Below are 15,743 nucleotides of genomic sequence, written 5' to 3' on the forward strand. Positions count from 1 at the left end.
AATTTCAAGTTTCACGCCAACCTGGGCAACTTAATGAGATCCCATCTCAAAATAAAAAATTAAAAGGGCTGGAAGTATAGCTCAGTGACAGAGCAGTCCTGGATTTCTTCAGTACCTCAAAAAACAAGAAACAAACAAACCAAAAAAACTCTATTTGGGCTATAGGTGTGGTGCAGTGGTAGAGCTCTTACTACCAGCAAAAGGTCCTGGGATCCCTGGCACTGAACAGCAAACAAAAACCAACAAATAAGGAATTCCAATTTTATACTTGATTTTCTCATAAACTTACGATTAGTGTGCTATTTTAATCATGTATTTATTGTTGAAGCAATTTTTAGGCTTAGATACTGCACAGCCTGAACAAAGTTAGAAAATAGAAGAATAAAAATTCAACTGGCAGTGTGTGGTCAAACTGTTAACAAACCAGGAAAGCTTCAAATTCACAGAGAACATGTCACCTTTCAAAGTACAGTTTACTGCTAGTAATTATAAACTCACCCCTCACCACCATCACCCAAGCAACCCACTGATACAGAGGACAGAGTGAGTTGATTGCAACTAGGTTACATAAAGCAACTAAATGCTTGTATTGTGTGGTTGATTTTGCAAGCGTGGGGCTAGCAGTGTGAGTGAGCATCTCTTTGGAGGATGACAGTATGTGATATAGCAAATATGGTCCCGTCTTTGAAATCTAATATTGTTCTCACTGTTTTGGTTTGTTCTATTTTGCTTTATTCAATGTTCTGTTTTTTGTTTTTTGTTTTTTTTTTTTAATTTTTATTGGTACTGGGGATCGAACTCACGACCGCCTGCTTGCAAGGCAGGTGCTTGTGCCGCTGAGCTAAATCCCCAGCCCCTCAATGTTCTGTTTTGATTGGTCTTATTCTGTTTTGTTTCTGGTTTGATTTTGCTATACCTGATGGAATGGACAACGACTGTGAAGATAACAAGATACACTATGGTAGCTGTTGTTGTTTTCCTAGTATCCTGCTTTGAAGTTCTGTACCAATTTTTCTGCTTTGTTTTGATTGGCTTTGTTCCTTTTTGTTTTGTTGTATTTTACTGTTTGTAAAATAAAATCAATGTACTCATTTATGTACTTGAATAGCAAAATCTTAGAAGTGGTCTATATGTCCATCAGCAGATGAATGAAAATGTGATATTTATGCACAATGGAGTCCTACTCTGCCATAAAGAAAGATAAACAATTTATTCATAGGAAAATGGACGCATCCCAACACCATGATATTTAGTGAAGTAAATCAGCCATACAAGCTTAAATATCATGTTTACTCTTAAGTGAGAAATTGTAAATAAAGAGAAAAAATAGGTAAATTCAAATTGTAAATAAAGAGAAAAAATAGGTAACAGGAAGTAGGGAGATCCGTTTCAAATGGGAAGGAGATTACTACCAGGAGGAGGGAGAGAGAGAGGGAGGAGAGGGGATGATTAAGAATTGAGATGTGTTACATACATATACCAGCTGCTCACAAGGAGTGTAATCATTATATAATACCAATAAACATACTAATAAAATCACTGGAAGTTTTTTAGTATTGAGGGTTGAACCCAGGACCTTTGCACAGAGCTATATCCTGTCAGCCCTTTTTATTTTTAAGACATGTTTTTGCTAAATTGCCCAGGCTGTGCTAAAACTTGTAATCATCCTGCCTCATCCTCCCATAGTGCTGATATTATAGAGGCATGCATCACCATGCTTAGCAAATTTTTGAGACAAAAACTTCATGAGCTATATAAATTCCAGCATCTTATAGTTCTTGCTCATTTATGAAATCTAGACAAGTGTAACTAGGAGAAACTGTCTTCATTACAGTGAAGCGAAGATAGGGTTTGTGTTTTCTGGTTTCAGTTCCCCACAGTATGAGTAGCTATCGCCAACAAAACATGTCCCAAAACAGCATGAGAATGGGGAAAAGCCCACAAAATAACCACTCCAGTGCTGTGAACCCCAACGTAGCTCATTCTTCAGACCTTGTCTTATTATTATTTTTTAAATGTATTGCAAAAGTGAAAATGAACTACCTTATGCACGAAATAGGGAGATGTGACTCAGCAGTGCTATGGTGTCTCAGGAGGGATGCCCCTTTAAACCCCTGCCTGTAGCCTAAGCCCGTGGACCCTGGCCTTAGCCTTCAGCATTTGAAAGTTGCTTTTCCACATTGAGAACCTTGATGTGCTTCTGGTTTTGTAGTGAAGTCATGAGCAATGGTAGTGCAGCCAGCAATTACCTTTCTGCCTTTTATCTAAAAGTTGAAGATGCTAGAGCAGCATCAATTAGCAGGAAATAATTCTCAGAAAGCCTTTCATTTAATTTTCTTTTATATTTGAAAATGAAAATGTGTTTAGCTTCTCCAAATATTTAATTGTATATGATCCATTTGTTAAAGGACATCATATTCCTACTATAAAAACACACCCACATGTATATAGATGTGTATGTGAATATATCTAACATTAAAAACATACTCCTATTGCCTAGTTTTAAGAAAACACTTTGAAGATTAAAGACTGAATGATAATTCAGGGATATTTCAAGTGTTCATCATTTTCAAAAATTCATAATTCAGAAATATTTTATTGGAAGGAAGACTAAGGATATTTATAATTTTTCCCTAGCTTCATATTTTTATTGTAATAATCTGATATATCAAAAGTATTATTTTTCTCAAGTTTTATATTTAAACAGCAGATTAACAATTGGTATAAATTAATGATTGAAAAGGTCTGTTGGCCCCAAACTATCTTAACTAAAATTTCCATTTATTAGAATTATTTCTTTGGATAAAGGGAATATTGCCATAGAATCTTACCTTAGTGGAAGTAATTCCTCCTGTGTTTTATGAAGATTGCATTAGAAGGAATGAGTTGGGTTGGAGTTTTGTTTCACTTTTTTTTCAGGCAGGGTCTCACCATGTAGCTCAGGTTAGTGTTAATGGCCTTAAACTCTCAATTCTTCTGTCTCAGCCTCTTGAGCTCTGGGATTACAATCATGTAGTACCCAGCCTGTCAGTTGGGCATGCTTTAATAGTCTTAGTGAAGACCCCTGAGGAAGAGGGGGGGTTGGGAATTCTTGGTGGAAGAAGAGGAAGCTGCTCCCCACCTTGGGCTCCAAAACAAGGATTTAGGCCAGTGATGGCAAACCTTTTAGAGATCGAACGCCCAAACTGCAACCCAAAACCCACTTACTGCAAAGTGCTAACACTGCCGTTAAACCTGGATACTGAGTTTTAATAAAGAAACAACAACTCTAAACATCTTTTGTCTTAAAAGAAAAAATAATGCATGTGTCTTATGTTCACCACTACTGCTTTAGGCTGTGGGAAAGGCAGTCAGAGCTTTTATTTTATAATAATGAAATGTTCATTTAGAGGGGAACCTTATTTAAAGCTGTAGTACTATAGTCATCTAAATTGTAAAATGGATATTATATAAGATGGAAGATGCCATTTTTTTTAGTGTAATATCAAAATGTTTGCAAAATAATTTGGCATCTTCACTTTTTCCAGTGTGGGAGTACAGTCCACAAAACAGTCTAGTTGAAGTCTTGGATGGCTTTTTGGCAAGAATACAAGGTGGCTTTATATAGCTCATCTCTGATGCTTTCACTGAGTGCCTGAAAGAAAAGAGAGCGCTTGTGGACCTTGATTAAAATAAGGAAGTAACCTAGTGACTTAAACAGGCACGTTGTGGAATTTGAATGGTAAGAAAAGCCCCCTGTCATTGATTTTTCAGCCATGGGAATAACCAGTTGCTTGTTGTGTGTTTTGTCAAAGAGCCTAGGCCATTTGGTCAGCCTGATGGTTACCTGCTGCCTCTTTTATAGCCTGTGTGTCCTTTGTTGTTGCCCGGCTGGTCAGACATGTGTAACAGTGCCCTAGGGCACCAGTGTGCCCTGGGGGAGCTAAGTGCTGCCAGATGTAGGGAGCAAGGGTTGATTCACATGCCCAGAATTTCAATAGCTAATTTTACCTGTTTTCTTTTGGTTTTAGGTTTCATTCTTAAAGAAAAATCCATTTGGAGTTGAATTTTCCCCCATTTAAATGGTAGTCTTATCTTTTTACCTCTAGTCTCCTAGCCCCAACCCACATTCAAAAATGAAAGTATGGGAATAAAAGAATGAAGGGGACATGTGATTTATTAAATATGGGTGACTAGTATTTCTACCTTGTGATAAGAGACATACTAGTGAATTCCAAACTGTGAGAAATGGTAGGGACAAATAAATATCTATGATGAATGAATTACAAGGAAAAGACAAAAGAATTTATAAAAACTGCTATACAAAACACATCAATCAAGTGCAACAGACCTATTTAGATCATTTTAGTCAACCATCTGTTTAGTTCTTAAAAAGACAAAAGAAGTGTATCTGAAGACAGATCAAATATTTGATAATCCTAGGGAATTGCTATTCATTTTTTAAAGGGGTGATAATTTTATGTTAAATCGTTTTTTAAAATCTTCCTCTTTTAGATATACTGAAATAAATTTCCTAAATGAAGTTATGTGATTCTGGAATTGGCTTCAAAATAATTTAATGGGTTTAGCTGAAACAAGATGGGTTAGAGTAAGTTGTTGAACTGACTTTTAGGTTCATGGGCATGTATCATATTTATCTGTCTACTTTTGTGAATGTTTCACATTTTCTATAAGAATAAGATTTTGGAGGTTTTGTTTTTGTTTTTGTTTTTGTTTTTAAATAGGCCAGGGTTTGAAACCCAGATCTGCCACTTGTAACTTTTTGATCTCGGACAAATTCCTTCACCTCCATGAGCTTCAGCTTTGTCATTTTGGAATTTTTTTGGGCCTGTAAAACAGGTACAGTGTTATTATCCAGTATACCTTACCCGAATTGTTGGACAAAATTAGATAACACATATGAGTTTCCTTTGTAAATCACTACAAATATGTCAGTTATGCTCAAATTCTCAAAAAGATAGTTTTCTTGCTAAGGAAATTTGGTAGCTTTTTCTTCATGAACAGGCATTACAATTGTTCCAGCTATCAGTTAAATATCAATTTTAAAAGTCTGGAATATGATTTGGTTGTAAGCCATAAGGAGTGTTTGTTAACTAGTCAGAGAGTAATTCCAAGAGTTCAGTTTTTAAAATTTGCAAATACAGTTTCTTGTGGCCTGCTCAGTTAAATGCAGCATGGCCAACTATGCTATTAATATTTTTACTATATATTGTTGTGAATTATTTCTGATTTATTTTCCTTGTTTTCAAAAATTTTGAATTTAAAGTAATACTAAATATTTTAAATTTCTTACATCATGATATACAGACCTGGTTGCTAGAATAGTTTGTTTTGTTTTTTATTCCTTTCTTCCTTTTTATTTTCCTTCCTTCTTCCTCCTGTCTAGTACTTTGTTGTGAAATATATAAAAATAAAATGTGTAAAGCAAATTTTAAAAATTTTAAAAGACGTTAACTGATTTATTTTAGTTTATCTAGCAATTGACTGAGAGAGCCAAGATTCAAATCCAGGTTCTGTTTGAAAAAAATACACTCAAGTTTACTGCCTTGCTAGCTAGATACTTTAACGTTTAGCAGAAGATTTCACAGGGACATGTAATCCAGAGGCATCAACTTAATGCATGCAGTTTATCATACATTGCCTGGATGTGAGCTCAGTGTCAGAGAACTTACCTTGTGTGCCAGAGGTCCTGGGTTGCGTCCCCAGCACTGTAAAAACAAAACCCAAAGAAACCTATGTAGCAAGCTAGAACATTTCTTTTATTGCCATTTCAAGTAGTATCTGCCTGTGTCCCCTTGAAGGAAGCATGCCCCATCTAAAGATTTTGGAATTCACATGTTTTTGGCTCCATGTCCCGCCATATGTCCTGTTTCCATGCAGGGCCTTTGGTGAAGCATAGACTTGGAAGGGGTCTGCTGAGCACCCAGGATGGCGCGTACTCCTGGCGGCCACTGCCACCATTATGCCTCATGTATGGGTTTTTTTGGGACGCTGAGGAAGGAGAATCATAAGTTCAAGCCCAGCCTAAGCAACTTAGTGACTTAGCAGAACTCTGTCTCAAAATAAAAAAGGAAGGCTGAGCACGTAGCTCAGCAGGAAAGCCCCGATTCAGTCCTCATTACAGACCAAAAAAGAAAGAAAGAAAAGCAAGCAAGCTTTACTTATGCTTTAAGCTAGCAAACAAACTATACAAATGTTCAGTTATATTTTTTTCATTCTTATTCCGTTGGTGAGAATTTGCCATATTCCTTTAGCAAAACTTTCTCCCCGGGTATTTAAACAAATGTGCAGTTTAATAAGTGAATATAAAACAAATACATACTGATGTAATTGAGTATAAGGTATGACAGAAAAATATGGTGTCTAAAGTTTAAAAAAATTTTTAAATAAAAGACATATTGTCCTTAACCCACCACCCCCTTGGAAATACTCCCCTTTTGCTGGGCATGGTGGCATGTGCCCGTAATCCCAGCACTTGGAGGCTGAAGCAGGAAAATTGCTGTGAGTTTAAGGGCCAGCCTGGGCTACATAGTGAATTCAAGGTATATAGTAAGACTTTGTCTCAGAAAAAAGCCAAAATAGATAACAATAGAAATGAAAATGCTCCCCTCTCACTTCAGGCATACTTACCCACATCAATCTTGTCACTTTCAGAAGCAGTTCTAAAAGTCTTCAAAAGACTTTTAAAGACTTCAAAAGTCTTTTAAAGTCTTCAGAAGTCTCAAAAGTGAATGTCTTTAGTTGTGTTATCATGGCTGTCTCTATGCCCTGAATTGATTGAAAATGTTTACCTTTCACAGTCGTTTTTACTTTGAGGAACAGCCAGAAGTCACACAGTGTCAGATCCAGTGAGTAAGATGACGGGACACACTATAATGTTTTCACAAGTCTACCTTTCAGTGGGATGATATGCAGCAGTCATATTCACTGTATTTCTAAATCTTATCTTACTGAAAAAAAATTCATGAAAGAAGACTTTCAGAACTATTTCCAGGAATGGTAGGAAAAGAATGGCAAGAAGAATGAGATGAGTATGTCTGAAGTGAGGGAGTGCATTTGGGGGGCATTAATGGCACTGTGTCTTTTACTGTAGTAAGTGTTAAATTTAAACATTTTACTGTGCATTCTGATCACATCTAGTACTCATTTAAAAGAAAAAGCAGAACGTTGTGAGCTCCTCATCTGTTTCTGCATGTCCCTGGCCAGTCCGAACCTCTCCCAGCTCTCAGGTAACCACGTTAGCAATACTTTCTTCCTTGCTTTCCGTTATTGTTTCACCCCCTAGATACAGATTCTTGAACATTGATTTTATGTGTTAAAATCTATCTATATTTTTGCCTGTAATTGTAGGTCATTCATTTGGGATGCTATATAACCTTCCATTTTAGGAATTTATCATAATTTGTCCCTCCTATACTGTTGGTGGACATTTGGTTGTCTCACTTTTTTTCTATTACAGGTTGTGTGTCTTTTGGTACATATTTTGTGTTTCTATTATGTATATGCCTCAGATAGAACTTGTGACTTTATATTGATAGCTTTTCAAAGTGGCTATACCAGTAGACCCTTTCCAGCAGAATTTAAATTCTTGTTTTACATTTTACATCCTTATCTGTACTTGGTATTATCAGACATTGATGCTTTCTCTTAAAACGTTATTAGTAAAACAATATAGATAAAATAGTTCACTGTTGTCTATTACTCGTGTACTTGTAACATAAAAATCTGGGTTTTATTTTTAAGACTTTCTACATGTGGGGTTATTTCAGAGATACTATAAACTCCTTCTGGGGATTTATATCTACTTGCTAAATTACATTTTCCTGTGTAGCAAATACTATAAAGATCAGGAAAAAATAGAAGTATAGCTATAAAAAAGCAGAGAGCTTTTTTGTATTTTTTTCATTCATTGTGATATTCAACACGTAACAAGTGATAGCTAAGCTTCAATTACTCAGCCTAGGGTTGTGCTAGTGAGAACTTAATATATAAAAGCTTACTTTATCCTTATACCCCCCCATTTTAATAAATGAAGAACCTGAAGTGTGAAGCAGTTAATAACTTGCAGAAGGTGGTCAGATAGGAACTCAGAAAACCAGAGCTGAAGCTCCACAGTCGAGCCGCACTGAGTTACGAACACCTGACCCATCTTGAGGAGCTCTGGTCAGAGTGATACTAGTTCTCCAGAACGGCCGTTTTTCTTCCCAGTGGCTATTCTGGGGCTGGAGGTGTTCTCTGTGGTACAAAGTGCTAGGTAGTAAATAGGGCTGTGTAAACTTCAACCAGCAGGAGCCTGGCTCTGGGGTGAGTACAGGTGTTATAGGCAGGAGTGGGTCTTGGCTCTCCTCTCCTCTGCTCTGCTCTCCTCTCTTCTCCTCTCCTCTCCTCTCCTCTCCTCTCCTCTGCTCTCCTCTCCTCTCCTCTCCTCTCCTCTCCTCTCCTCTCCTCTCCTCTCCTTTCCTCTTCTCTCCTCTCCTCTCCTCTCCTCCCTTCCCCTCCCCTACTCTCCTCTTTGGAGTTCTCAGGGACACTACCTTCCATCCTTTTCCCTCTTGGGTTTGGAAGAAAGAGGCTGAGAATAAATGGCAGGAAACTGCAAAACGGACTTTTCCTTTTCCTAGTTGTCTGACACTGTGGAACATTTTTCCTTGAAACTGCTGTAAGGTCTGGGAAGTGGCTCAGTGGTAAAGTGCTTTCTTACCATGTCTTGGGTTCAATTCCAAGTACTAGGGAAAAAAAGGAAAGAAAGAAGAAGGGAAGGAGTGCAGGAAAGAAGGTGAGAAAAAAAGAAGAGAAACTGTTGTAAATGGCAGCAATATTTTCTGTTAAAAAAAAATCTGTAATGTTGCTAAAAATATGGGCTTAGAGCTGAAGTCCTTCTTAGTTTGTTGTTTTCTTTGCAAATGTGTAGAATTTCAGTTATCTTATGGATAAATGAGCTAACCTAAGAACTTAGCCACATTGTTTATGTAGGAAAATGCACTCCAAATCATTAGGACCACATATTTATCTTAGTGCAGGACTGACGTTATTCACAATATACATCACTGACTGCCTAAATAGCCTGCTCCAAGCAAACTGAACAGTACCATCACTTTTTTGACGGTAAACTGAAAACCATTCTAATAAGATAATCATTTTCTACAGATACACTGTGAACTGGGAATAAATTTTAATTAGCCCAAAACAGTTTTTCGGATCATAGCAATATAAAAGTTCATCTGTTTTTCATTTGTCACATATGGATTTTTTGTCAGTATGCATAAGACATTGATGCATACTAATGTAGCCACCTAAACCACATGTAGATCTTCAGATTTGTGTGGCAGAAGGAATGATAATTATGATCTGCTTCAGGCTATCAGCTAGAATAATTCAAAAGGAAACATGCATTACTAACATGAAGAGCTCATAAATTCTCAATGTCAGTTTGCCACTTGCGCAGTCAGGCTGGTTGGCTAGAGGCAAAGAGACGAGGGTTACATAATATTTATGAGGTCTGAAGTCAGCCACCACTGAGCCAAGTGTCGCCAGACTTTGAGACTACGCGTGAAAGTGAGCGATGTGTCATTGCAGCAGTGGGTTTGAGAGCAGGGTAGATTTAATCACGGCGAGACACTGGGTATAAGTCCACTGCTACCTCCTTGCAGGATTTCTAGCCTTCCTAATTTATCCCTAAGAGGCCCCATACCATTCTGTAAAACCTCGCCAGCTAAGGTTTTATAACACAGACATTGAGATGAGACTTCCCTTGCTTTGCTGTTTCTCAGCCCATTTAGTGTTGAAGTTTGTGGCAGCTTCTTGTCTCACTGTAGTCATCACAGTGGCCAACCCCAAAGCCCTTTCTTTTTTTTGAGACTAGGTCTCCCTGTGCAGTTCAGACTGGCCTTGAGCTCACTTTGTAGCCTAGGCTGGTCTGGAACTCGCAATGATCCTCCTGCCTCAGCCTCCCAAGTGCTGGGATTACAGGCCTGAGCAACGCCCCCTAACCCCTCCCCCTTGGCCAAAACACTTTCAGACCCCAGCCAGTGCCTTAGCGCATACAGCGCTCAGGAACACTCAAGTGACCAGACCCGGCTCCCTTTTGGGCTCCAGTGTACTTTAGGAGTTTATCTTGTACAACATAATGAATAGCTACAAACCTGGGCCCCAGGACCACTCCAAAGAAGCTTGTGTGGCTATGAAGTGCAAATTAGAACAACTGGACAATTTTTACCATCCATAAGCACTGTTCCCAAGCCATGTATGTGGCACACCCCTGTAATTCTAGTAGTCAGGAGGCTGAGGCAGGAGGGCTGCAGAGCTCAAGGCCAACCTGGGCTACATATAGAGTGGGTTCAAGTCCAGTCTGAATGACATAGTAAGACCTTGCACCCCCAAAACAAAAAAAGACACACAAAAGAGGAAGAGGAGGAAAGAAAGAAGAGGAAGGAAAAGAAAAAGATACACAGTTACTTCTGGGTCTGTTCTACCTTATAATCTTAGGGTGGGGATTTAGCTCAGCTGCATAAGTGCCTGCTTTGCAAGTGTGTGGTCTGTGAGTTCGTCCCGGTACCAATAAAAAAAGACAAAAAAAAAAAAAAAAAAAAGACCCACCTTACAACCTGGGAGCCTGATGCCCATTTTAAGACCCTTGTTTTTCCACCTATAAACAGAGTGTCCCACATTAAAAAACAAAAACTTCCATTTCCAACACCTCAGATTCCGTAGATTCTTTAAGGAAAATGATTTTTTAAGGTGCTGAATCAGATACTTTAAAATTTTCATATTACTGAAAAGTTGAAATACAGGTAAGAGCAGAGAAAAGGGTCCCGCGAAGTCGGTCCTCTGCGCTCTTACCTGTGGAAAAATGTTCCATGGAAAACATGATTTTTCTGTCAACCACTGTACACAGTACACGATTTTCCAAAGTGGTGGCTTCAGATGTAGTATTCTAAGACCCGAGAGGAATGTATCAGGAGAGCGGCGGCCCGAGGCAGCAGTGTTGAAAGCACCCTGCGCACACCCACAGTTAGCTGCGGTGCCGTTGCCGGGGAGATGAGCTGAGTGGGGAGGGATCCTAGGAGCTGGCGCCTCGCGCAGTCCCGGGCCGCAGGTCGGCCAATTCCTTTTTACCTTTTTTCGTGTTTAAATTCTTGGCCTCTTTCGCTGGTACAAGACCTGGTGGCGGGAGAGTTGGAATTGATTGCCCTTTGCCTTCCGTCCTTCTGTGCTACCAGCCACAGGTGCGGCTTCGAAGTGCAGAAGGAGAACGGGAGCCCTAAGATGCAGGGCGGGAACCCTGAGAGCCACCTGTGTGCTCATCGTGAGCTGAAAGCACGGAGACGTGTGCTGTTCCGGTCTCAGGGAAGCCACAGAGGTCAGGCCGGTCTCTGCTTTTTGTCAGAGACAGCCAGCCCGACCTAGACACTTAATTCGAAAGACAAACATGCCTGAGCTGTAAAAACTGAGTGCGTGTAGACTAAGAGTAAGAAGTCTAAAAAAGTTCTAATCGCCTCCTGTGGAAGATTAGGCTGTCACTGTTTTGGGAAGGAAATACTTGAAATATAAAACCCTTCCCTGCCTTGATCTATTTTTGGGGGGTGCCTCTGCTTTGTCGGCCCACCCAACCTAGCACCCCGTGTCTGGGAGGAAGAAAGTGATGTGTGGGGAGAGGCAAAGTGTGAAGGGACGAGGTGGTCTTGGGAAGGGGTCCGCTGAATCCAGTTGGCTCCAGCCTACTCCTCCCTAGAGAGAGCTGTGAGTCTGTCTGTTGATTTTTGGTGTATTCTGGAGTCTGAAAATAGGGCACTGGAGTATTCAATTTTTAAAATTAACTTTTTAAAGGAAGTTTAAGTTTTTAAAGAAAAGTTTAGTACTATACAAATTATTGTACATATAATAATACCATATTCCATTACAAAATTTCCACTTATAATAGCAGCAAGAACATGCAGTTCCTAGAAAGAGACAAATAACAAGAGCTGGGGGGCAAGGGATTTAGCTCAGTGGTACAAGTACTTGCCTGGAAAGTGCAAAGTCATGAGTTCGAGCTCTGGTACCAAAATAATAATAATAATAATAACTGCATGCAGGCATGCACTGTGGTGCACAACTGTATCCCAGCTACTCCGGAGGCTGAGGTCCAAGAATTAAAAGTTTGAGGCCATTCTCAGCTAATAAGCAAAACCATGTTTCACAATATAAAAATAAAGAGGAATAGGAATGTCATTCAGCAGTAGACCTCGGCTGGGTTTGATTCTCAATATTGCCCCCCTTCCCAAAAAAAAAGTACAGGACCTATGTGAAGAAAGTATAGCTGGGTATGGTGGTGCATGCCTAATCTCAGCACTCTGAGAGGCTGAGGCAGGTGGATCACAAATTGGAACTCAGCTTGGGCAATTTAGCTATTTAGATCCTGTCTCAAAAAAAATTTAAACTATGCATTGCAGCTTGTGTGTGTAATCCTAGTACTCAGGAAGCTGAGGCAGGAGGATCTCCCAAGAGTTCAAGGCCAGCCTGAGCTACATAATGAGACCTTGGGCCGGGGGTTTAAACTCAGTGGCATAAGTACTTGCTTGGCAAATAAGAAGTCCTGAGTTCGATCCCCGGTACCAAAAAAAAGAAAAAAGAAAACTACATAGTGAGAACTTGTCTCAGAGAGAAAAAGACAGAAACAGAGAGAGAGAGGGAGAGAGAGGGAAGGAAGGAAGGAAGGAAAGAGGGAAGGAAGGAAGGGAGGGAGGGCTTAGTGCAGAGGCCCTGGTTCAATCCACAAAGCAAACAACTATAAACTCCCACACAACTAAGTCTCTACTGAGGGACATGACTGCAGTAACTGTGAAGACTGCTCTTAAATAAGACAACTAAAATTTGTGGGGATTTTTGTTTATTTGTTTTTTGGAGGTAGATGTTACTTACGTAGTCCAGGGTAGCCTTGAATTTGAGATTCACCTGCCTCAGCCTCTGAGTTCTGAAATTACAGGCAAGTGCCACCATCCCTTGCTTTGACACTTTTCTAGAGAGTCAGCCAAACACACACACACACACACACACACACACACACACACACACACAATCACACACTTTAGGAAAAGAAAAATGACTGTGTAGAAGATAACAGCCACCACTTTGAATACCTCTTGTAAATGTAAAGGCCAAAGGCAACTTGTATTAATCTCATAATGTCTCAATAAATTTAATATTAAAATAGGTATACATTTTTTATTTTTCTGAATTGGATATCCATTTTTTTGGTGGATGCTATTTAAAGAGTCATAGTCTCCTCATTGTAATTCATAAATTTAGTTGTATGGCCCAAAACATTTTAAACATAGTTGAAGTGCCAGTAACAAATAAAAAATATCATGCATAAATGTTTAATGTTTCTAATTCACAGTTCACCCTTAAAAATAAGTCAGATTAAAAAAAAAAAAAAAACCCAAGAGACCTAACTGGAAACTTTACAAAACAGAAAATATAAGTAAACATAGGAAAGAATCTTCAACCTCAGTCGTATCTGATAAAAATAAGTAAAGGCAAGAGACCACACATGTGCTATTTTCATAAATCAGAAGCAAAAGAAAACAAATCCTGGGCTTCCATGGACAGGGAGCATTCTGGGTAGTTTGGGGAGAGGGCAGAGCACATGTACTGGGGAGGATGGCCTGGGGGAGAGGTTCAGAGCAAAGAAGTCAGTGGCAGGTCCTGTTCCCAGCTGCCCCGTCTCACCCAGGTGCTGCTGGGAGGGAAGTGATGCTGTGTGACTTCCTCCTTTTATGGAAAGCACCTAGTTCATAAGGAACAGTGTGATCGTGAACAGTATTCTGGCAGGTTGATGAGCCCTGAAAATCATATCACCCCCCACACACACCCAGGACCGAGGCCTGCTGTGACATCAGAGTGAAGAGGAAAGTGGACTTCCCGTTTGTAAATTCACATCATGGCTACTCTTTAGCTACTCGTTTGACTCAGGCTGGGGGAGCGATTTGCAGCAATTTTAAAGGCCACTTCTGTATGCAACCCCCGCCCAAACACACTGCTTCTCTTCCTCAAGTTTTATTCTTCTTAAATGGAAAAGATTTTCATAGATTCCTTTTTTTAAAAAAATTACAATTTGGTATCTCAGACATCTGCCTCTGTGGGTGTTCACTTGGACTCTGAAAATAGAGCAAGAATCTTCAAGTGCTTTCTGACTATATTCTGAAATATACATTTGCAGTCGGTAATTCTTCCTTCTTCCTAACCACATTCTCGATAACCCACCAGTGTTGTCACTTGTGTGAATAGGACCTCTAGTTTTAGTTTGCAAGGCTTTTCTTTTCTTTTTCTTTCTTTTTTTTTTTTTTTTTGCATTCTAGCTGTCTGGATGATTAATGTGACTAGGAAGATACTGTTGACCCATTTAAATCATGTCAAACAACATCCATTGCTCATCTACATAATGAAATACACACTGAATATTACATTTTAAGTGTGGGAGCCAGTAAACTACAAAATAATGTTTTACTCATTTAAGTTATGAAATAAAATAATGATATTGGATCTATCTATAGCATTAACATTAAACTATTCAGTGGTAATTGTCAGTGAAAATCACTTATAAGCCAAAACAAGGAAAAGCATTTCTGCATTAGTAGTTAATTAGAGGAAGTAGGGTGATTGTATGCAACAGTGTGAGTTTAAGAAAAATCTTTTTGTCAAAGTGTGTTTTAATATCACTTGACTATTACAGGATTCATTGTAAATAGTTGAGTTTTTTAAGTAGCTAATTAGTGGTTATGAAAATAACAATTTGACATTTTTATCATAGTTTCATTCAGTTGCTCTTTGAATAATTTTAAAGACAACTAATTTGTATTTGAAACTATTTTGATCAATGATCTGATAACAAAGATAAGCTTTGACAGCTTTTGAAGCAGTTAAATTTTGTAAGGACATCATTTGCACAACATTTAAGTAAATGCAAAATTTAAAGGCCCTGAATTTAGGTTGTCAGGTTTCCATGGTTACACCTTTCCAAATTATTTTGTGTGTTGTGTAAATAGGTCTGTGAGTCACTGATAATTGTTTTTTGTTTGTTCTGTTAGTAATTCTGTGTTTAGCTGAATCTAATACAGTTCACACAGTGTGCTTAGGTTTATGTATATTTTAGTGTTTGTAATTGCAGTGATGGAGCATTTCTTATGGAGTGCTTGCCTTTTTTTGTCATAAATGATGTATGTGGTAGTGCTTGAAATGTAAATAAGGTCTTCCTGTATCACCATTTAATAAACAGGAATTTTATGCAAAGAAGACTCCTTGGTACATTTAAACAATAAGGTTTGGTGAGCTCTAGAATATCTGTATTAAACAGATTTTATACCAAGACAAGTACGTTTAATTTTAACTTACTGAGGTTACCAAGGACAACATAACAGTTTATGACTAAGCATTGCATTGACTGGGTACTGTTCAGTAACAAAATAAAAATAGCATTCTAGGGCTGAAATGTAGCTCAGTGATAGAGTGCTTGTGCTTGCACTGTCATGTCCTGGGTTTGATCCTTGGTGCCATCCCCGAAATAAAGCAATAACTCTTTTTTTGTTTTGAGAGACTAGGGTTTGAATCTACAGTCACTGAGTCACTGAGCTACATTCCCAGACTTACCTGCCTGCATTTGTGTCAGTCTGTCGGTCTGTCTGTCTGTCTATCTACCTATCTATTTATATTTTGAGATGATATCCCACTAAGCTGCCCAGATTGGCACTGAACCTGTAATCCAC

The 15,743-nt window shown here is 38.8% G+C and overlaps 1 protein-coding gene across 8 annotated transcripts in view; it reads left to right on the forward strand.

The window, feature by feature from the left end:
* Metap1d (methionyl aminopeptidase type 1D, mitochondrial) overlaps positions 1-15,743 on the forward strand; it is a 91,745-nt gene that overhangs the window by 45,213 nt on the left and 30,789 nt on the right. Inside the window, exon 1 of one of the 8 annotated variants that reach the window (XM_013142420.3) lies at positions 7,167-7,229. The exons of the other annotated variants lie outside the window; for them this stretch is intronic. Within the exon in view, the coding sequence (XP_012997874.1) occupies positions 7,193-7,229 (37 nt within the window). The 5' untranslated portion in view covers positions 7,167-7,192. Of the gene's footprint in view, positions 1-7,166; positions 7,230-15,743 lie in introns of those variants that run through there. 8 annotated transcript variants of the gene reach the window in all.

This window comes from Cavia porcellus, unplaced genomic scaffold, assembly GCF_034190915.1.
Source record: "Cavia porcellus strain 051 isolate PalLab524CR breed Dunkin Hartley unplaced genomic scaffold, mCavPor4.1 scaffold_12, whole genome shotgun sequence".
Classification (NCBI taxonomy): Eukaryota; Metazoa; Chordata; class Mammalia; order Rodentia; family Caviidae; genus Cavia; species Cavia porcellus.